At 39.5% G+C, this 24,474-nt stretch overlaps 1 protein-coding gene across 1 annotated transcript in view; it reads right to left on the bottom strand.

The window, feature by feature from the left end:
* Positions 1 to 15,712: 15,712 nt before the first annotated feature.
* The window catches only part of MELK (maternal embryonic leucine zipper kinase), a 78,936-nt gene continuing 70,174 nt past the window's right edge, over positions 15,713 to 24,474 (bottom strand). The window contains exons 13-16 of the mRNA XM_019663273.1: positions 22,447 to 22,543; positions 21,201 to 21,369; positions 18,358 to 18,461; positions 15,713 to 16,238 (exon numbers count right to left, since the gene is read on the bottom strand). Coding sequence (XP_019518818.1) covers positions 16,061 to 16,238; positions 18,358 to 18,461; positions 21,201 to 21,369; positions 22,447 to 22,543 — 548 coding nt within the window. The 3' untranslated portion in view covers positions 15,713 to 16,060. The remainder of the gene's footprint in view (positions 16,239 to 18,357; positions 18,462 to 21,200; positions 21,370 to 22,446; positions 22,544 to 24,474) is intronic.

Below are 24,474 nucleotides of genomic sequence, written 5' to 3'. Positions count from 1 at the left end.
ACTTCCTGCTTTTGGCTTAACCTTTTTTTCCCTCTCCAGAAGTTTGATTGCTTAAACATGTTCTACAGTGGTTAAAACCTTGACTAATCCAATTTTCTATGAATCAGATCTATCAAATATTAATATCAACTTACTTTCTGCGGCTAAAAAATATTTTACCTTGGGAACAAAATATATGGCCTCATTTATGCCTGAGTTCATCAACCAGTTAAAATTTTTTGTGTTGTTCTTTTCATCAGCTCTGACAAAATGATATGGCATTAGACACCCTGTGAACTGTTTCTTTGCTATAATGTGTGAGCTGCGCTTCACTAGAGGGAATAAAATAATCCACTGTCATTTCTGTTTTTATCATATTCAGTTTTGGCAGAGAATTTATTCACTCTTCACTATATAGTTATTTATGTGCTACAATCTCCTGTTTTTGCATTCCCCAGAGAACGCACCATTAAAACTCTTAATATGACACCTCATATTTTTAGTAGACTAGAAAATAGTTACAATTTTAATTTAAATTGAAATGACTATGTAATAGCTGGACAAATCAGTTTGAGATCCCCAGAGCTCTTAATTGTAATTCTCCATTGTTTTCTATGCATAAATTTCTTTTCCAAAGTGCTCATTCCGAAATATTCACTCATTTTTTTCAGCTGTTCCATGCTCATTCCAAACTCACTTATTTAATAATTCTCTATGGTTAACAACTTCATGATTAAACTTTAATGTTAAATATAAATGCTTGAAATAATGAGCTTATAAGAATGTTTAGAAAAGAAAGAGGATTCAACATTTAAGGAATGATGGATTTAAGTATCAAGTATAAGAATAGGAGAGATATTTGGTTTGGCCAAGAACAAGGCAGAGACATAGATTTTGATAGAGGATAGGAATGTCTAAGTCTTCTCCAAGCAATGGCCAGAGGACCTTTAACACCAAGGCATTCAGGGCTGGATGCAGCCATGAGAGGTTCTAGTCTAACCTGCTCATTTTACAAATGAGGAACACGAAGCTCAGAAAAGGGAAAGATTTTTTTCAAAATCAAATGATTTGTTAGCCAGGTCCAGGCTAAGAGAAGAATCTGAAGTGAACGAAAAGAAGGAGGGAGGATTCTACTAAAAGCATCCAGACAGCGTCTTTCCCAGAATCCCCATGTCTACCAACACAAGTGTCAGACTGAGCAATAAGTGATATCATAGCCTCCTGCCGTGCTGAGGATGTGTTTCACAGCATCTGATTCTCAGGTTAAAAACAAAAACAAAAAGAACACCTGGGCTACTGTCAGATTAGATTTTATTTTAACGTGGTACTGGCAATGTTAAGAAGGTAAGGATGTCTCCAACAGAAAACTGATGTAATGTTTCTCAGGTAAGCCTTGAAGGGTCTGCTCATCAGCTTTGAACATGGTTGGAAGCAAGAATATCTATTCTTTTCCCTTGTGCCACACCACAAAACCCTCAGGACACGCACGCGCGCGCGCGCGCGCGCACACACACACACACACACACACACACACACACACACACACACACAGAGTAAGTGCCTAACGAAGGCTGACTGCTAAGCTATCCCTCTTCCTAATGAAGAAGATTTAAACCACCTAGAAAAGAGCCTTAGACAGATTCTGACAGACCTGGGGTCCAATACTGACCTTGCCAACTGGCCATATGACTTAGATCAAATCCATTCACCACACTGGGCCTCAATTTTCTTATCTATAAAATGAGAAGCTTGGCCTAAGGACCCTACATACCAGCCCTAATATTCTATGGCTTCTAATTCCATCCTTTAACTCCATCTTCAAGTCCTTCACTTAACATTTATTGAGTATCGTGTATAGGCCAGACTCTGTGGCTAGCACTGGGAATATGAAGTGAATAAAACATGGTGTCTGCCGTCCAGGGGCTCAGCATCTGCTGGAGTGAGATGAACAATATAGAATGTGGGAGTGAAGCAAGAGAGGCTTTAGGATAAATATGAAGTTCCTGGCATGGGCCTTTAAGTGGGTGGTCATGCCATTGTCCAAAATGGATAAGATGACCATGTAATGTATCATTCAAACAAGGACATTTTTTTAGAGTAAAAGGAGGGATTATTAACAATTACACTGGGACTATAGGCTTAAATTGAGATCATCCCAGGCAACCTGGGGGTATACAGTCACCCTAAAGATAGGACCGATAGAAGAAAATAGAGTTTGGGAGGATACAAAGTTTGGGTCTAGAAACGTTGTGTTTTAGGTGCCTACGGAACATCTAAATGGAGCTGCACAGTGGGAAGGTGGACACAGGAGCTTGGAGCTGAGGAGAGAAGTCTGGGCCAGAGATACAGATCTGGGAGCCATCATGGGCCACAGGACAGGTGAGGACATCTAGAGAAAAGTAAAGCGTAAGAAGAGAAGGGGGTCAAAGTCAGAAGCCTGGAGCTAACACTGAAGGGGCAAACAGAGGCTGAAAAGGAGACTGAGCAGGAGTGGCAGGAAAACCAAAAAATAATGAAGTCAAAAGCAGAGAGAGTTCCGAATGGAGGAAGTGGTCCACAGTGTCAGGGGCCAGGAAGAGAGAACGTCATTATTAAATTCAGCAACAAGCAAGCCAGTGGTACCCTTGGAGACCCTTTACCTCTGGGCCGTTTCCTCCATGCCACACTCTAATATCCCCTTTCAACCAAAAGCTTTCTCACCTTCACTTTAGACTAGTCCCATCTGCATGGAGTCTCTGTGGATCTGAAGAAAATAGAGATGCTATCCAAAGACTGCAGAGTACTATTTAAAAGATCAAATAGCATCGCGGACCTGAAAAGCACTTTGCAAGCTATAAATACCATACTGAAGTTCTCTCTCTCTCCCCTACCCAACATCCTTTCTGCCTCCAACATCAGCAATTTCTCCTGGTCTTTACTCTCATTCCCTTCTGCCTTCAATCTTCATCTTCCTCAGTCTTACCTGTCTAACCGCCACCCAATCATTCTTGCAGCCAAATCCATGAGGATGTGGTCTGAACTTCTTGCCGGCACTTCTCAGCAATTCTCTTGTCTTCTTGAGGTCAAGCTTCTGCCACACCACAGCTGAAGCTACCCCTGGTTCCTTCTGGACAGTTCCAATACCCTCTTCTCATTCCTTAGCCACCCTGTCCTCTCTGCAGCATCCAGTACTGCTGTCTATCCCCCCAAAGCCAAGGTCTCTTCTCTCGGCTTTGATGACTTATTGTTTCCTCTCCCATCTCTCCTCAGCTCCTTCACCTATTTCTTCAAACACTGTGGTTGACAATGGCTGGGCTCAGGTGCAGTTTGCCTAGGGCTTAGATCTAGTCATATAACTAGGGGAGATGTTGAGCCCATTTTCCCTTTCCTAAAGCCAGATCCTAAACTTGAACTTTTTATCAAGAAATGCCTGGAACTTCCACTCTACAAGGTAAAATTCAGATACTAGATTCTCATGTCAAGAACCTCATAGAATTATTGCCTCTCAGGGTTAGAAGGGAACCTCAAGTGATTCGATTCAAACATCACCTAATCCTTATGACCCCTCCTCAACAGTCCCTGTTGAGGGGCACTCCTACTTCTGCTGGATCATTCCAGATACAGGGAACTGGCCACCTGGGCAAGCATCTTTCCTTCCCAGGCAGGTAGAAGAAAGGCCTGCCTCATAGCAAACCAAATCTAGCTTCTTATTATACCCATGCATTTGGTCTTCCTAATACGGTACACAAAGGACCCACCAGTAAAGGTCAAATCTCTCTTCCACATATCTTCAGATTTTTTAAGATACCGTATTTGCCGGCGTATAAGACGATTTTTTGGCCCTGAAAAATATGCCTCCAAGTGGGGGGTCGTCTTATACGCCAGGTACACTTCAGATAGACTGCCCATAGTGCTTGCCCCGTGCCATAGTGGCCTCCCGATGCCCGCCCACTTCATTCCACATACCGTTCAGGCATCAGCAGCGCTGCTGGGTGTATGCTCGGCTGTTATGCGATTTTGCTGTTATGCGATTTTACCACACTCGCAAAATCGCACACAGCCGACCATACACCCAGTATGATAGCGCAAAATCGCAAATCGCGATTTATGTATATGTTTGATTACATACAGCCTTGTGACAGTTTTCCTGCATGTCATAAGCATTTGAATATAAATATAAATGTTGAAATCAAATCTGATATTGTTTTACCTTTTATTTGGTGTGTGGAAGGTGTGCGGAAGAGGGAGTAGTCTTATACGGCAAGTATATAACAAACTCTGTATTTTGAGTGGAAATGTTAGGGGGTCGTCTTATACGCCCAGTCGTCTTATACGCCGGCAAATACGGTACCTGTCACATCTCCTCCTCAGTCTCATCTCTGTAAAGCCTGGTCACCTTCATTCCTTCTACCACTCTTCACATCACACAGCTTCAAATCCCCTCATGACCCTGACCCACTTATCTGAGTGTAACTATTTTCAACAGTGAAGTGTGTGTGTGTGTGTGTGTGTGTGTGTGTGTGTGTGTGTGTGTGTGTGTGTGTGTGTGTATAAGTGAACAAAGGGAATTTCTTTTAGTTTTCCTTTAAGTAGTTCATTTTTGCAAACATCAGGGAACAATTTCCAAGAGGCAGCATGACATATGATGACATAGGAACAAGGTTATCCAGAGCCCAGCACATCAGACAGTCTGGAAAACCCTTAAGTGAAGAATGCTTGTCTCCATGAAACCTTGATAATTTAAAAGGGACAATGACTATCTGAAGCAGTCAAGGTCTCCGTTAAATCCAGCAAAGCTAGGCAACTAGAAGGGGGGGCTTCTCACACAAGGGGACCCTTTGGTCTTTAGCGACATCATTATCTACGGGTTATTATCATTACTACAAATACTAATACACTTTTATTAAGAACTGGCAATGACCCAGGGCAAGTGAGTTTAAGTTCATATTATATCCATTTTCATTATCGAGAGAAAAGAGGAGAATGAACAAAGGACTATAATGTGAAATTCTAAAGTAGGAAAAATGAAAAAAGGTTAATTAAAAAAAAAAACCACAGAGTAAAGAGAAAGGCTCCAACTGTTCGTAGTCAGGAGCCATGATGAATGGTGGATCTTTGTTGCCCTGGACTTGTCCCCTATGATTTCTTTCCATCTCTCTCTCTCTAAAAAAACATCCTCCTCTCACCTAAGGACATGGCAGGGATGGGGGTGAGTGGGGTGGCGGGCAAGAAGGGCAGTAGACTTTTATCTCAAGGGCCCCTTTTGGCTCTGAAATTCTACAAATCAGTGTTTCCTAATTCTAATATCCAGCCCAAACAAAATCAAGTTTAACATTAAAAATACATTAAAGTGTAAAAATAAAATACAAATATGAAACCCTGAAAGATATTCACTTCCCAAAGACCTTGTTTTTCTTCCTCTGACACTAAAATATCCAAGTACACGACTCTCCCCTCCGAGTGCACCTTGGCTTTCTGTACAGTTTACATCTCTTAAGACACATGTAAGAAATTTCTCATTAGCCACCAAACGTCTTTGAAAGTCTCCTATGGAATTACATCTTTCTGCTCTGTAACTCTGTGCTTGGTAATTTGAAATAGTTTTCTCTGCAAGTTATTTCTCTCCACCAAGCAAATGCCTGAGGTTTCTCAGAGTGTAAACCAGTGGGAATTCAAAACACCAAGCAGGTCAACAGGATGGACACCTAAATACAGAGGAAGTGTGCTGTCCAGGCCAGAGTGTCCTCAGGCAGGAGTGCTGTATTTTGAGTGTACACTTATGTCACATGGTGTGGTATTTGTAGCTACTACATTGGAGCCATCTATCTTGGCTGAGACTTTAATCCATCATTCCAAATTACATGTCAAACCTTGATGTCATCTGTGGAATCATCTAGAAGAGACCCTAAAAAAGGTTTGCATGGGTTTCAAGTTTATAGAGACAAACCTGTAGATAGACAGTGACTTACCCAAGTTCGCACAGCAGGACCAGGTCTAAAGTCCAAGTGCCTGAATCCCAAAATCCAGTGCTCCTCCTACTAAAATGCACAAGCTCCTAGACAGTGATACAAAATGCCACAGTTGGTCTTAGAGAAGCCGTTACAATGCTTTAAAGTAGGAATGAAAGGTCCTACCCTAGAGCCTTCTCCCCATATGCTATGAGAAACAGGTACCTCTTGGAAAGTTGGCTTAGAGTGAGGATCGTGTGGAAAGGAGACATCAAGCAAATCTCATGTATGAACTTCTATACAGCTTGGTGCTGCCCAGTGTTTCTCATTGAGGCCTTTAGAACCTGGATCGCAGAATCTTACATGTATGCTTTGCCATATTCCACCTAGCGCCAACTATGAAGTTCAAATTCAGTGTTGACTGAGTAACTGAAATCAAAAGTTACAAGTCAAGAATGATAAATATTCAACAAATGGTATTGGATACTCATTTAGGGGGCATTAAGTTTGGTAGTGGAAGGACTGGGTATGGGCGTACCTAGCAGATTTGTTTTGACAAGATGGCTCTGCATGGAGACCAGTTAGGAGAATACTGTGGAGCTCATCTTCTGGGGCTTACTCTGGGCAGACCCTGTGCTCTGAGTTGCACACATATTCTGAAAATTCTTACAACTCTCAGAGGAGGAAACTATTTTTTCTGTTTTAGAGCTGAGATCCTACCTGAGCTTTCAAAGGCCAAGCAATTAATTGCTCAATGTCTCCATGCTAGGATATAACAGAGCTTTTACAACAATTGTCATTTAAACATCTTAAATGTTTTAAAATCTGCCAACAATCCTGAGTACTCTTCCACTTAATGATACATTCTCACCAATGTGGGTGGTGGTGGTGGTGGTGGTGGTGGTAGCACATCCTTACTTCCTGGCACTACAAGATGTTCCACACGCATCTTGCACATTTCCTGCCCCAGCACTAGAACCAGCCATTTCTCCCAGGAGCCCTGGTTCCTTTTATTGAAGGATGGTATTAGGAACCAAGATCTGGCACTAGCTGTGCCTGTTGTTACTGGGGTGTCTTAGAGCTTCTCAGCTGACAGAGCAAAGACATGTATGTGTGAATACTAACTTGTGTATATACACATATCTCTCAATATTTCCATATGTAACCATCTGTATCTATATTAAGGTAAAGTGAGTTCTTACTGATGTCTCCTAGTGTAATCCAATCTAGTCTCCTACCCTTGCTTATCTATAAAGTCCCACCCCAACAGTGAGTAATCTGGCTTTCACCATCTGCCATCCATTTACTTCAATTTCGGATACAAATATTGAATTGTCAACCCGTACTCCCTTGGGAAACAGCTTTCTTACTTGGAGTACAGTGATTGTGTGGTTCCTTTTGCCTTGAACTTCCACTTACTTAGATCAGCACCTTTTCTCCCACCCCCTTTACTGAAGTTGTTTCATATATTTGTAATACAGCCTAGATTCTCTTGTCATAGTATACATTCCTTCCTAAGATATCCCAGCTTCTTAAATGGTTTTTTAATTCACATACAGTAATGCTATTGACTGAATGCGTGTGTCTGCCCCCCAACCCTCCAATTCATATGTTGAAATCTAACCCCCAATGTGATGGTATTTCAAGGAGGGCCTATGGGAGGTGATTAAGTCATGAGGATGGAGCTCTCATGAATGGGATTAGTGCCCTTATAAGAGACCCCAGAGAGCTCCCTTGCTCCTTCCACCACGTGAGGACACAGCAAGAAGATGGCAGTCTCTGAACCAGGAAGCAGGCATCTGTCAGAGCCTTGATCTTGGAATCCCCAGCCTCCAGGACTGTGAGAAATAAATGTCGTTTAAGCTCCCCAGTTTATGGTACTTTGCTACAGCAGCCTAAAGAGATTACGACAAACTAAGGTTTACTTTTTGTGCTGTAAATTTCTATAGGTTTTGACAAATGCATCATATTATGTGCCCACCATTACAGTATCTTACAGGATAGTTTTACCACCTTAAAAATTCCCTGTGCTCCACTTATTCAACACGCCTTCCCATCCCATTGTCAACCATTCATCTTTTTAATGTCTCCATAGTTTTGCCTTTTTCAGAAGGTCATATAACTGTAATTGTACAGTAGGTAGTCTCTTTAGATAGTCTTCTTTCACTTGGCAATATACATTTAATGTTCCTACATGTCTTTTCATGGCTTAATAGCTCATTTCATCTTAGTGCTGAATAATATCCCATTGTACCAGTTTGTTTACCCACTCACATATTGAATGACAGTTTTGTTGCTTCCAATTTTTAGCAATTATGAATTAAGATGCTATGAACATTCACATGCAGATTTTTCTGTGGACCTGTTTACAAATTAGCTGGGCAAAGACCTAGGAACACAATTACTGGATTATGTAGTGATGCTATGTTTAGCTTTGTAAGAAACTATAAAACTGTCTTCCCAAGTGGATGTGCCAATTTTGTATTCCCACCAGGAATGAATGAGAGTTCCTGTTGCTCCACATCCCTGTCAGCACTTGGTATGTCAGTTTCTTGGACTTTAACCATTCTAATAGGTAGATAGTGGTATCTCATTTTAAGTTGAAATTCTCTAATGACGAGTGATGTTAAGCATCTTGTCATACATTTATTTGCCACCTGTATATCTTCTCTAGTGAAGCATCTGTTCAGACATAGATAGATAGATGATAGATAGGTAGATAGATATAAAGAGATATATAGAAGACAGATAGATATAGATAGAGATAGGTAGGTAGATAGATAGATACCGTATTTCCCCATGTATAAGACACACCCTTTATCGAAAAATTGGGGGTCTAAAAATTGGATGCGTCTTATACAGTGGTTGTAGATTTTTTACTTGCATTTCCCGCTTTTTCACGCTTCTTGTCTTTGCGCTCATTGTTTCGCACTTGTTACCGGTATATTACAGTAGGTTACGGTTTGCCACGTTCTGCCCAGAAATGGCTCAGAAAAGATTTTCGTACAGTGCTGAATTCAAGTTAAAAGTGATCCAGTTTGCAAAAGTGAATGGAAATCGTGCTGCTGAACGTAAGTTTGGTCCTCCTCCAACTGAGAAAACAATCCGAGACTGGCTACAGGAACAAGAAACCCTACTGAAAACGCCATGGCAGAAGAAGGCCATGAGAGGCAATATATAAAGACAGTGATTCGTCATCAGACACAGATGAGGACAAGCTAATGGTTGGGAGTTTTGATAGTGATGAGGAGTTGTATGAATTTTATGATGAATGAAACTTGAGTTCAATAACTTTATGTAATACATTTTTTTTCAAATTTCGGGCCCCAAAATTAAGGTGCGTCTTATACATGGGGGCGTCTTGTACATGGGGAAATACGGTAGATAGATACATAGATAAATCTAGATATATTTTTACTTTAATGTGGACAACACACAGAATATACAATTGGCCATTATAACTATTTTAGGAATCCTGTTTCATGGCATTAAGCACTGTCTTCCTGCTGAGCTCCAACCTGAGGAATGCCCTTCAAGCAGCACAGGTCTAGTGGTAAAGAACTCTGTCAGCTGTGGTTTTATCTGGGAATATCCAAGTGTCTCCCTCATTTTGAAAGGACAGTTTTGCCAGATATATTGTAGGATTCTTAGGTGACAGCTCTTTTCCTTCAACGCTTTGAATACATCAGCCCACTGCCCTCTGGTCTCCATGGTTTCTGATGAGGAATCTGCTCATGAATTTATTGGCAAAAATAGAATGAAAGAAAGCTCCTCCCGGCTTTATAGATGGTAATAACACACCTTATCTGGTCCTATGTAACACAGTGTTTTCCTATAATATGGTGATATCAGTTAAGTTGTAGCATCATTTTGAGACCAACCAGAGTTTAAGAAAAAGGAATTGAATATTTTAAGTCTAGGCACTATAAGGTCCTTAAAAGACAAAAATTATGACAGATTTTCAAATTGTAAATGAAAAGTTCATTGAAGCATCCTACGAATTTTAATTTCTAATAAAGTAAATATCAGATTTTAATATTCCACACAAACAAAAAGGTCTGTGGCTCCTTTTTTTTTTCTTTTCCGAGTAAAGAGGTCGTCACACCAATAAGTTAAAAAACCATGTGGCTTATGACCAGCTGTGATTGTTCATATCTTGCTCTGACCTCATATGGCACCATTGTGATGGAATTACAAAAAATCCCTTATAAGGCCCTGGCTAGCCTGAGGTTTTTGTCCATTAATAGCCCAGGAAGCTGATTTGTGGTGACCTGTTGGACTTGGACCAGTTAGCTTGTTTTCTCCTTTTTTTTTTCCCCCTACTGTTTAATTTTTTCATTTGTCTTTACACTTTTTCTCATTTCTTTTTCTTTATAACTTTCCATTTTCTTATTTTTCTTTGTCCTCTTTTCTCAGTTTATTTTTCCTTTTCTTTTTCCGTTTTTCTTTCCCCTTTGTTCTGTATTTTTTTCTCTTTAGGTTACTTTTTTTTTCATTTTTATTTTATTTTGCATTTTTCCCTATTTTTATTTTCCTGTTCTTTTTCTCATTTTTTCTTTAAAAGTTTTCTTAGGATAGTTAGCATTGTTAGTACATTTAGTATAGTGTTGCTTACTGTTACTTATTAGCAGTTAGTAAGCCGAGTTAGCATTGTTAGCATTAATATCAGCATAGTGTAGTTAGTATCATTTATTAGTATTGTTAGTATCAGCATAGTATCGTTAGTATCATTTATTGGCATCGTTAGTAAGCAGTTACCTTTGTTAGTACTAGTTAACAAACTTAGCATAATTAGTACTGTTAGCATAGGTAGCATTGACAGTTAGCATTATCTGTTAGCGTAGGTAGCCGGTCACCATGTCCAATGAACTTAGCGCCACCTCTACTGACAAGGAACCCAATATTGACCACTACAAGCTCATGAACACCACTGGCCAGGGAAGCTTTGCCAAGGTGACATTGGCCCGGCATCTTTTGACAGGGGCAAAGGTGGCTGTGAAAGCCATTCACCAGCAGGGCTCGTGCAGGCAGTTAGAAGTTCCTTGTCTGAGGCTATTAAACCACCCAAACATTGTGAAGTTATTTGAGATCATTGAAATGAAGCAAAGACTGTTCCTGGTAATGGAGCTTGTGCACGGAGTGGACGTGCACCCGTTACCTGAAACACCATGGCTGCCTGAGTGAGAACGAGGCCCGAGGCATGTTCCGGCAGCTGGTACCCACCATGCTGTACTGCCATCAGCAGGATGTCGTGCACAGGGACCTGAAACCAGAGAACGTGCTTCTAGATTCAGAACTGAATGTAAAAATTATAGGCTTTGGCCTCAAAAAGGAATGCACTGGCTGTAAGCCAACTATGTTCTGTGGCAACTTCTCTTATGTTGCCCCACAGCTCTTCCTGGGCCAAAACTGTGAAGGCCCTGGGATAGACGTGTGGAGCTGGGAGTGCTGCTCTATAGGATGGTCACTGGGACCGTGCCGTTCGCAGAAAGATGCTTCTTTATGCTCCAGCAGCAGGTCCTGAGAGGGCGCTTCCATGTGCCCTCTTCCATGTCCTATCACTGCTTCATGATCTTAAAGAAGTTAATGACCATCAACCCCAGTGACAGAGCCATTGCTACAAAACCTGATAAAGGACCGATGACTAAACTGGGGCCAAAAAGGGGAACTCAGGCTATACATCTAGCCACCCTGTGAGAACATGCACCCCTGGGTAACCCAGAAGATGAAAATGGGGTTTGAGCGGGAGCATATTGAGGAGTCAGTGACACACAGGAGATACGGACAGACTGATAGGCACGTACCTGATCCTCATCTCCAACAAAGCCCAGGTAAAGGGCTGCACCATTAAAGTTAGGCCCTTCTGTGGCTCGGACTTGAACTGTCCCAGGCCTTCCCCAACCCGCAAGGTTCAGCCATAAGGCCATCAGGCCAGAGAGCCTGCCAGTTCTCCCGTCAGCCTGTAGTCGAGGAACACCACTTCCACACCCACCCCGGAACGGAGCACCAACATTCCGCAAACCAGCCAGGAAGGGAGGACCAGCACTGTCCAACTCAGGCTGGAACTGAGGACCAGCACTCCCCACCCCAGGCCAGAATCGATGACCAGCACTCCCCAATCCAGGCCGGAATTGAGCACCAGCACTCCCCACCCCAGGCCAGAATTGAGCACCAGCACTCCCCAACCCAGGCCAGAATTGAGCACCAGAACTCTTCAACCCAGCCCAGAATTCAGCACTCCCCAACCTAGCACAGAGTTGGGGTACAGCACTCCTCAACGCAGCCCTGTGTTGAGAACCTGTGTTTGCCAAGGCAGGGATGAGTCGAGGACCAGCTCAGTCATGGAAGAATTACTCCATGCTGGACATCCTTGTGGTATGACCCCATCCTCTTCCTCAGGCCACAGACGGGTAACTAGGAGGTTCTTTTATTTTAAAGATTTTATTGGGGAATTGGGGAAGGGGAACAGACAAGTTGCTGTCTTTTTTGTTCTTCAGTCTAGTTGTGGAGGACACTGCTTCACTGGCCCATGTTGGTATTACGATCATTGCGCTCTTCCTGGGTGAGGCAGTCGGCCACTGGCCATTGGACGGCCACTCACAGTGGCTCACGGCAGCTCTCACCAGCTGCCGGCCACTTATGCTGACTGCCGGCCACTCACAGTAGATGCCAGCCAATCATGGTAGCTCATGGCAACCCACTGCAGCCCCACTACGGCCGTTGCCAGCCACTCACCGCAGCCCAGTTCCAGGTTGAGCTGTTGTTCACAATCTTAGCTGTAGAGGGCACAGTGTCATTGGCCCATATGGGATCCGAACTGGCAGCCCTGCTGCTCAGAGCTTGCACTCCCAAGCCAACTGTTAACCAACTGAGCCACTAGGCCGGCCCCCTAGGAGGTTCTTGACCCTTATTTTAAGCCACCTCTGCTATTGGCCATCCACCAAGAAGCAACATGGTAGGTGGAACCAAGTAAAGCCAATGTAAAGCTTAACTGGTGGACGGCCAAGGCAGGGCCACAGTCAAACACTCTGGGAAGGTAAAGCCACTCTTTCTGCATTTAAATGCTGAACTCAAAAAATGCTGAGCATCAGGGAGGCTGGGCACATGGTGCGGGAGATCAGCCAGAGGCTGGACGCAAACAGCTATGGCTGGGAGCAGTGCAAGGAGTGCACGCTGTGTGTGAAGGACTGGGTCTGGCGAATGATGGAGGAGTGCAAACTGCCCCAGTGTTCTTTGCACCAGATTCAAATCAGGATGGTACCCGGCATGTCTGCGGCCTTAAGAAGCACCATACCCAAAATACCTGGCGAGCTTCGAGGACGGCCTGGAGCCCCCTGGGGGACAAGAGGAGAAGCCGACCTCACTGCAAGTCCACCCCTTGGCCCCCACCTGGGTGAAACTTCAGAGGCTGGACTGTTGTTCCTGGGGCCCTTCTCCCCACCCCTGCTCTTTTCTTCCATGTTTGTGGGATGTGGTGGTTCTTATTAAAGTACCGGGTTCTTCCAAATCTTGTGATAAATTGATGCTCCAGAAAATAAAACAAAAACAAAACTTTTGTTCTTCAGAAGACACCAACAAAAAAGTACGAAAACAACCCACAGAATAAGAGAAAATATTTCAAGTCATATATTTGATAAGGGACTTGTATCTAGAACTACAAAATTCTTACAATTCAACATTAAAAAGACAAACAATCCAATTCAAAAGGGGCAAAGGATCTGAATAGATATTTCTCCAAAAAAGGTGTACAAATGGCCAAAAATAAGCACATGAAAAAAATGCTCAACATTATTAGTCATTATGGAAAAGCAAATCAAAACCACAATGAGATACCACTTCTCACCCACTAGGATGGCTAACATAAAAAATACAGATAATAACAAATATTAAAGAGACTGTGGAAAAATTAGAATCCTTATCACTAGTGGGATCATAAAATGCTAAGTGGTTTGGCTGCTGACAGCAATGTCACTCCAAGGTATACGAGGTGTGATCAAAAAATAAAGTGAATGTTTAAATCTTAAAAAATCATTACAGTAAAAGATACATTGCCATTAACCCCCCTCAGGTTACTCCCCCTCACTTCAAACACACGTATCCCATCATTCTTGCCACTTTCTGAAGCAAGTTCTGGAAGTCCTCTTTCATGTCTTTATTTCATACTCCATCATGACAACGTTCTGTGTCACACATCGCTTCCAGCAAGGCAATTTCTGTCAAATGGGAGAAGTGCGTTCGAAGCGAGGGGGAGTAATCTGAGGGGGATTAATGGCAATGTGTCTTTCACTGTAATAAATTTTTTTTTATTTAAACACTAACCGTATTTTGTGATCACACTTTGTACACAAAAGAGGTGAAAACAGAGGTCCACCAAAACTTGTACACAAATGTTCATAGCAGCATTATTCTTAACAGCCAAGAACTGTAAACAACCCAAATGTCCATCAACTAATAAATGGGTAAATAAAATGTGATATACACATATAATATTTTCAACTATAAAATGGAATGAAGCATTGATACATGCTACAACATGATGAATCTTGAAAACATGCTAAGTGAAAGATGCCAGACCCAAAAGCCCACATATTGTTTGATTCCATTTATATGAAATGTCCAGAATAGTCAAATCCATAGAGACAGGAAGTAGATTAGTAACGGTTGCCAGGGGCTGTGGGGTGGGGGAATTAAGAGTGACTATTAATGGGTGTAGGGTTTCTCTTTGAGGTGATGAAAATGTTCTAAAATTAGATTGTGGTGATGGTTGCACAACTGTGACTGTACTAAAAACCACTGAATTGTATACTTAAAAGGGGTGAATTTTATGGTATGTGAATTATATTTCAATCAAGCTGTTATAAACAAATTTTAAACACTTTGACAGCTCTCCTTTGCCAAAATAGTTTCGTGGAGCATTCAAGTTCTTTCATCACTTATTTCCAGCTAAACTTTCAACCCTCAAAATCTCCTGCTATTTCCCCCTTGCATTGCCTTCTGCCTCCACCCTCAACACACCATGCCATTTTATAATTTCATGCCTTTGCACATACTGTTCTTGCTGTCAAGGATGTCATACCCCCTCCTCTCTTTCTGTTGAACTCATATATCCTTCAAGTCCAAATACTGTTTCCTCCAAGAAATCATCCCTTTCTCCTCCCAAGTTGAACTCCCCTCTATGCTATAAACACTGGTTTATGCATCTGCCCTTGCTAACAGACTCTAAACTCCTTGAGTTTACTAGACAGTATCCTGTTCAGCCCCAGGACCTAATGCTTGTTAGCACTTAGTAAATGTTTATTGAATAAATGACAAAATACTCCCTGACTACTGACTAGAGACGGTGCTATTTTTTCTCCAACTAGTTTAATTGGTAAAATCCATACAAATATAACTTGAGTGCTGGCCTTTAGAGACCAATAAAATGAAATAAAAATACAAATTTGGGGCCAACATTGAGACTTAAGAAAAATTACCATAAAGTAGCATTTCATGGAGGTTCATAGTTCAGATACTTATCATTGTTGACCGAACACACTTACTGAAGTCAATACTCTTTTATTCAACATATTAAATGTGTTGTTTAACTCTGGTAACCACAGCTGTGACTTAGTTAACGATCTCAATAAATCCTACTTAAATCAGACACAGGAAAAAATTATGCAAATGAATTCTTATCTGTTTTTCTGCCCAAGGCATATTTGATAACAGATAAAACATACTCCAAATAGTCTCTACTTAATAGTCAGGAAGCCATTTGAGGTTTTATTTGGATCAAAATTAAATACAAAGAAGAGGAGAAGCCTGCTATATTCACAAATGATTTTATTTCAGAAAGAAATTACACATTAAAAGGAGACATAGTTAAGAGCTTACATTCACATATGGAAGTGAATCTAGGAAAGTCAACAGTTATTAATACACAAAGCCACATGATTAAAAGAGACAGAACAGATAATGACAGATAGGCTGGCCTTACATTCATCTAAAAAACAATATCTTTTGTTTAAAAACAAAAAGATACTGGTTTTTAAGATAGTTCTTTAGAAACCAGTTTGTAGTTCCAAAGGACTTTAAAAATCAAACCAAACACACCAGTCTCCACATAGGCTGTATCGCACCCATACTCATCCAGCAGGATGAAAACCACCCATCAATTATACCTTGCAGCTAGATAGGATGTCTTCCACTAATCTCTTGTAAACCCAGGCATCACCCTTAAGCCGCTGCCTCCTGATACCCACCACATCGGGTTTTTGAAGCTGGCATACTTCTAGTTCAAACTGCATTGTCACTTTGCCAAAATCTGACTGTGTTTGACACTTCAGTGTATAGCTGTGAAGAACAAGATAAAAGCCAGTTAGTAGAACCATGAATATTCTATATAGTACAAGAGATTTCTAAGCCTCTAGGAGGCTGGTGGAGAAAATATACCGTTATTTCCTATTAAGCAATATATTACTGCTTACAGTTTCCAAATGACCTAGCTATGCTTTAGTGATGGAGTATGACTGGTGTTCTCCCAGAAGCTGAACTAGGATCTTAAGAAAGAATAAGGATGAAAAGGCTTTACCAGAATTCTCCCTTGCTCCAAAGAAAAGCCCTTCTTTCATAGCTATACATGCCATTCATGCTCAAGAAATCTTCTGGCATCCTTTATGCAACTCTTTCAACAGTGTAATCCATGAACATTAGGCCATTTCCACAATGTTCACAACAAAGGAAAGCTCAGGGAAGATTAAGAATATTTTTTTCATGCACCTCATTGGCAACTTCTGTTTTTCATATAAATAAAGCTGAAGCCACCAACCGGTCAGAAGAACACGTGTTTTCGAGGTTTTTCCAATAGTAATAAGAAGTTATGATTGTTACACTTTATGGCAGAGTTACAAAAGAAAAGACCAAGGAGATGGTACATTTCCACGGTTGAAACGTATGGCATATATAATTAGAACTGCCATGCTAACTATTCTGACAAAGGAAAGGCCCAGACTAAATGAAGCCTAAACACATCTTAAGAAATAGGTATGCTCCTGAAAAGTTGCATAAACTAAATTCATGTACATCAATTTTTTAATTACTTTACATTATATTTTAGTTTTATTTGTCTTACTAATTTTCAATACACACAAACAAATAAACGACAGGATCGATTTTAAATTTCAGTTCCCTAAGTACTTAGGGGCACATGATTAGGCACTGTTCTGCAGAAGTGTGGAGGACTTACTTGTATCTGTCATGCATTATGAATTTCACAAAATGTTGCTCTTTTTCTTACTAACTTAGTTATGTTTTGAGGCTTGATTTTTTAAAATAAGCAGTCAATATCAGATATACCGAAAGGAGTACCCTGTAGTGATGGTTCCTGGTCATGTGGAAGATAAAAAGTAATTTTTCCTGATTGGAAAAAGATAATAATGGAATATAACTGAGAGTAATACAATCACACAACTGAAAAACTTAGTTTTTGTTCTGTTTTGTATCAAAGAAGGTAAAAACAAACAGAGAAGGTAAAAAGAAAAAAAGGATCAAGACAGAGACCTTCTGGCTCATCAGGAAGTTAGAACAATTTCCTGGTTAACAGCCAGTTAGTGATCCAGTAGAGACCATATGCTGAAGAGAAGATAATTGAAAGCTTTCTGATATGGATTTGGCTAGAGATGCTGGAACTATTACTGAACCCAAGCATGAGTTCAATGTATTCGCATGAAGTCTAAAGTAGAAAGCCTAAGTTCAAATAAGGAATGCTTGCCAACATTTACAGAGAATAAAAAGCAAAATTACTTTTGCAAAAGATTGTTTCTTAAAATCTTAACTCTAAATTGACTATTCTATTTAAAGGTTTTTGTTAAATCTATTAGTGGCTCTTCTTAGCTGCATTAATAATGAAATTTTAAAATGATACAACTGAGAGGAAATGTTTGGAAATGCGAACACCTTAAGTAATCAAAAGAGGTCTATTCAGGCCATGAGATCATAACCACAGAGGCTGTTCATTCAACAGTGGGAAAGAATTAAGGTGAAATGACTTCCTAAAGTACTGAAAACCTAATCTTGTAAAATATCAAGTCATAAAGAGAAGAAGTTTATGTAAATCCTTGGTTTGTTTGAGGTGTCTCATAAATTTAGGTTACAATTTATAAATATTATTGTAAAGCAGAACATCAAAGGAAAACAAAGGATGTAAAAAAAAAACAACTGGAAGTTCAGCTTTTCCTATTTTGAAAAAGTCTAACTTTGAAAGTGGTGACAATATAGGCAATTAAAAAAATTTCTATAGTTCGTATGAAACAAAAGAGATTAAATTATGAACAATGACACTACCACAAAAACTTTTGGGAATGACGTGGAAGAAACATATTTTTTAAAGGGGAGAGGAGGATCAACCCATGTTTTCTCAAAGCTCAAAAGATATCAAGTAATACATGCAACAGCATGTCAGTGTGTTTCTTACCCCTTTTGTACAAAGTCAACGTGCTTCTTTGGAAGAACAGACATTATTTCATTCAAGAGTTGATCTGGATTCACTAATCTGGTTGTGGTCACATTATAGTGAAGCTTGAAAAAGAAAAAGATGGGGTGAGAAGTAAATCTTTACACCAACACAAAGACCATCCTACCTGATTTAGAGATCCCAAACTCCTCCATATAGAACCATTTCAAATGGAAATGCTTCAAGAAAAATACTGAAAGAATTTACAACCAACCCTTGGTAAGTTGGGTTAAGATGGCACAAGGAAAGCTTAGTGAAATCAGAAACTATATCCGGATCATCCTTTTAATACTTTCATCTTCCTTTCCTACCAATAATTTTTAAGAAATAAATATTAAATAATGTCTACCCGTTTGAGCTTTACCTGTTTCTCCCTTCCTCTGCTATAATAGAGACAGTAACAGTTCTAAAATGTAAACTGTAGGAAGGTGAAACAAATGCCCTAGAATATTTCGTTTGTATACAGTTGGATATGTTTCCTTAATTCTTTCCTATTTAAAGAACATTACAGAATCCCAGGAGCTGATTTTATGACAATTCAATGTGAGAATGAATATAACAAGTATTCCTTTTCAAAAAGTAGTATCAAGTTTGTTTGTTTTTCTCATTCACTGAGAGCAGAGTTCTCAGATAATTTCATTCTTAATTGATATCTAGCCATCCATCCATCCATCCATCCATTCAACTAGCTACTAAAGGCTGACTATGTGCCCAACATTGTTTAATAGGTCCTGGAGACAGACAGAAATCCCGATCTTCTTAGTGGTACTTCACTCAAACAAAATCATACTTTCTATGTCTTTTGGATTTGAGTTTTTATAAATAACAAAATGCTAGGCTTGGAAAGCATCCAGCTACCTTACTTTTCAAATTAAGAACCTATGTCCCAAAGAAGAGATATATAATACATTTCTTAAGGTAGGGTTTCCCAGAATGTGATATAAACTGTCACTGGAGATACACAAGATAATTCTGATGGTACATTAATAAATTTTTTTATTTTAATATTTATGTATTTGTGCCACTCGGATTTAGAGAAAATATAATTAGCAAAAACTAATAAAATATAGTTTCCTTTTAAGTAAACACAAATTTTTTTCTAAGTCATTTTAATTGTGCTGATTGTTTCACAAGTACATACATAAGGCTAAAAGTATGTTAACTGTACATTTTTAATATCTGCAGTTTATTGTACATCAATTATATCCCTATAAATCTGGGTTTTTTTTAAGAAAAGAGTCAATATAAAAAAAAATGCCAGATAAATAATAGTGCAGGTAATATGCTGATATGCTGATGTAAAGGTAAGTGTTAAATGACTGGAGTTCGAGAACCCCAGCTCCAAGTTATAAAAGGAACAGGTGGCATAGCTATGATGGGCCTCTGTCTCCTGGATCACAGCCCAGGACTCTTTCACCAAACTAAACTGGTTTTGTCAAGAAAATAATACACTGAACACTTTCAAATCACAATTTAAGTGATTCTTTTTGTAAAATGAAGAGTTAATCCTACTTTATCCATTAGTATTTGATACTGCTTAGCTTCTCGATATATATAATTGGACAAGTTTCCTTAATTTTCTTTATTATTTAATGTTTTTCAGGGAAATGGCCCTACGGTTTTCTTAATCCTAATGTCAGAGTTTGGAATACTTTACAACTGTCTCCAATTAGAGAAATCTAAAAATAGAAGGATAAAATATGCCGAATAACAGCCACATGTAACATAAAACTTTTCAGTGTATTATGTAAGTTCAACAAGGCAACAAATGCTAATGGGTAAGTCCTATCTTCTTCCACTTTAAGATAGAAATGGGACCTCAGCACATTCTCCCCTGAAGCACCCTTCTGCCCAAAACAGCTCAGCATTTTCTTTCCCCCAACTTGCCTGGATTTGCTCAAAATGAGACTCAGTGCAAAAACTAAGCACAGACCCAGTCCCCAACTACCTTCTTCTCTCTCCTTTGGGCCCATCCTTCCTGGAACATGTTTTTTTACAGCACTGAGACCAGTGTGTCAAAGTGACAACATCCTTGTCTGCTCTCACTGCCACTCGGCGAGTCCCTCAAGCCCATGTGTTGTGTCTTATTCATCCCTTTACCTCTTACCTCCCCAAACAAAAATGTCATTCATTAAATGTTTGAATGAATGCTCAGACAGAACCCAGAAAAGTAAGAAGTATTTTATACCTACTAATGACTTCTTTCTCTTTTCCTTTCCCACCAAATACAGTGTCCACACCACTGACAGTCAATCTTTTAAAGCATAGTAAGTCTATCAAATAAGGTCCAAATCTCTTAGCCAGCCTACCTTCCCAGCCTGTGGCTCACTCTTTTCTTCACACAGACCACACTCAAAGTTCAAATTAACTTCCCATGCACTCAAATATTCCATGAGGGCCCTCGAGGGTATCCAGGTGCCAGAGGCTCTTCTGTGTGCCAGAGACGGAGCTCAAGTCCCCATCCTTAAAGCATCCTTAAGGCAGTTCCTCGTATGTGCCCCACGCCCCCCCACTTCCACGTTGCCTCTGTGATTAACCGCTTTACTTAAACTGAAATATTTGAATTATACTTACTTCCTCCTTGAAAAGGGCAGCCGCATCTAATTGACCTCTGCATTCTCAAACCCACTGCACAGTACTACATGCGTATTTTAGGTGCTCAAAAAATACATATTAACTAAATGAATGAATAAGTAAACAAAACATACTAATCAACTCATTCATTTAGTACTTTTCTTTTTTTAAAAAGTAGTTCAGTAGCAGTCACCTCTGAAACCCACATTAAGGATTTCCAGTCCACTTACCTTTAGTCTTCTTGGCCCATCTTTGGCAGAGCCCTTCCTTTTGCTCCTGGTAAGCACAGTAATAACTTTATCCAACCCCCTTTCAAGGCTTCCAAACACTTTGGTTCCTTTTCTTTTTGGAGTATCCTCTACATGTGCTTGATTGAGATCCAGTTCCACTGAGCGACACCTTAAAAAAACCCAAAAAGCCCACAAGTAGAGACGGGCCTCCTGCTTACTGGGGCCCTCACAGGTCACGCTTTTGTCCTGTTTGTTAGGTGGGCCTCATTCAGGTATGCCAGGGCCAGCCCACCTCACTCCTCCTCAGGGAGCACAAAAGCCACCTCCCACTGGAATGTAGCCATCCCCCCAGCCAAATGCCACTTAGCAAAACTATTTACCCCCTGACTTTTATTTTAATGTCAAACATACACAAAAGTTGAATGAATAGTACAATGAATACCCATATATCCTCTTAGATTCAACAATTGTCAATATTATGCCACATTTGCTTTATCTATGTATATATTGGGTTGTCAGAAAAGTCATGACGCATTTTTGCAACAAAAAACAGAAAAAATACGTCATGACTTTTCCAACAACCCAACAGATAATAAATACATTAAATAAATGTACATCTTTGCTGAGCCATCTGAAAGTAACCCATCTGAAGATACCATGATACTTCACTCTGAAACACTTCAGCAAACATCGCCAATAAATAAGGACGTTCTCCTACATAACCACAATACCATTATAACATCAAGAAAATTAATAATAGTATCATCTAATATCTAGTTCACATTCTACTTCCTTCAATTGTCCTCAAAATGGATCCTGCTTAAAATAATAGCTATAAAAGACAATGAAGGGTTACCTAGGCTGCCGAACCATTCATACAAGAATGGGTTTTCTCACCCCTTAGTATCTTTACTGTTTGAGCGACTGCTACTGTTAGTAGATGTCTATCTGCTGGCAGAAGTGTAGGGAAATATGGGCCTCAGAGAAAAAAACCACGGCCACTGTCTTCCCAGCCTGCTGTATTTTAAATTAAACACTGCTCATGAGTTTCACAATTCCACCCCATGAGGAAGGCAGTGGCAACAGCTCCTAATGTCCACAGGCCATCCCCCACAAACAGACATCCCTAGAGTCTCCAACAGAATCTACATGATGGTTTACCTGGATCAGATTTATCACAGATGAAAAAAGAAAATCTGATTACATATATTAAAGATCAAAAAATCTAAAAAAACAAAACACTTACCGCCTCTCAGGGCTGATGACACCTGTGATTAACTTCTCTGTTCCTGCTGAATTTACTGGCATTTTAATTGGGGTTTCTTTGAGGCACTGGTTTCTAACTATTAGAAAAACAACACACACAAACCATATGTAGTTGACATGCTATGGTTTCAAAATTTCTATCAATAATGCATACATCACATTCATTCATTGACTCAGAAATGCTGTAATCACTTGGCTGGTGATGTTAAGGCTCTAATTCTTTAAATAAATGTTCCTGTGTAATTTATAATAAAAACAAAATCATTTTCCTTTGCATGTGTCATTCTTCTTTTTCTTCACTGCAAAACTGAAGCCATGCTTATGATTTTATTATAAATATCATGACATCTAAATAGATAATATAAATACAGATTTTGTGATTACTGATTCTCCTTTCTATAAATAAAAGTCAATACATATTTATACAATAACTCAATTTATGCCTTTCATTGATATGCTATTGAGAGGTGTTAATTCAATTCACAGCCCTATTCAACTCCTATTAAACAAAGAGAACAGTCCCCTGTGAATGCCTGACAGAAGTTATTAAAGAGAAGTGAGCTTTGGTCATTTTTATATTCCCTATTCCAGAATTTTGTGTTTTATTCTAGTAGGGTTTTGTATCCCAGATAGTTTGTAACAAATTTGCATTAACAAATCTGGTTACTATGCTAAGTGAAATAAGACAGAGAAAGATAAATACCATATGATTTCACTTATATATAGAAACTAAAAAACAAAATAAGTGAACAAATGAAACAGAAACAAACTCATAGATACAGAGAACAAATTGATGACCATTAGATGGAAGGGGGATTGGGAGGATAATTGAAAAAAGTGAAAAGGCTTAAGAAGTGCAAATTGCCAGTTATAAAAACAGTCACAGAAATGTAAAATACAGCATAGGGAATATAGTCAATAATATTATAATAACTATATATGGTGTCAGATGGGTACTAGATTTATTGAGGTGAGCACTTCATAAGTTATATAAATGTCTAACCACTATGAGTTACACCTGAAACTAATATAACATTGAATGTCAACTGTAATTGAAAATTTTTTAAATGTTAAAAATAAATAAATAAAAGTTGTATGCCCTTTAGAGAATAATATTCACTTTATAATGAATGTATGATATAAAATTTTTAAAAAGAGATCAGGTGTTTGGTTTTGTTTATGACGATTCAGCACTATTCTCACCAATTCCACAAGAACAAGAAAATAAGATCAATCAACATGTATGAAAACAGCTTTCATCTCTGTATACTTTGTACTACCGTACATAGTTACCCTTCAACAAAATGTCACTGACTAGATTAAACAGGATTCAGAAAAATGAAATTAATGTTTATGTCAAAAATGAGTCAGAGAGAAAGTAAAATGCAAAGCGCTAATGGAAGCTATCAATCGGGGCTTCAGACACTTGCTCCCATAGGCAGCTCTTATGTTTAAAGAAAAACAGCCAATAATAGCTTTTGACCAGCATAATCTTTCTTACAGGGACAAGACATGTAAACTGATGACACTTTAAGATTATAAATTCTAAATTATCCATATTTCAAAACCTTCAGAATTACATAAAAGTAGAAAATATCAATAATAGAAGAGACTAAGGCATCAAGGTTTTTTTGTAAAAGCCTTGAATGAGCTAAGGTGAACTAAAGGTCCATCTTATCTCCCTGCCCAACCGTACAACTCACAAAGGATGTTGTACCTATATTAAGAGAAATAACATAAGAGAAAGAGACCACCCCCGACACACACACACACACACACACACGGAAAAGATACAATAGCAACCTATTGAGGACCTACTATGTGCAGGTGTTACCTCACTGAACCCTCATAACAACCACAGGCAGACACACACACACACACACACACAAAATCAACATCATCATCACACCAAACTAGCCTCGCAATTTTGGGGAAAGTGTTGTTTGAGTTGACAGACTGGAGGATGCAATTAACAGGACTTGTAGCAAATATTCTGACAAAGTTTTTC

Source organism: Hipposideros armiger, unplaced genomic scaffold (assembly GCF_001890085.2).
Source record: "Hipposideros armiger isolate ML-2016 unplaced genomic scaffold, ASM189008v1 scaffold_388, whole genome shotgun sequence".
Taxonomy (NCBI): Eukaryota; Metazoa; Chordata; class Mammalia; order Chiroptera; family Hipposideridae; genus Hipposideros; species Hipposideros armiger.
Note: the sequence above shows the minus strand (reverse complement) of the source record. Positions and strands in the feature narration are given on the sequence as shown.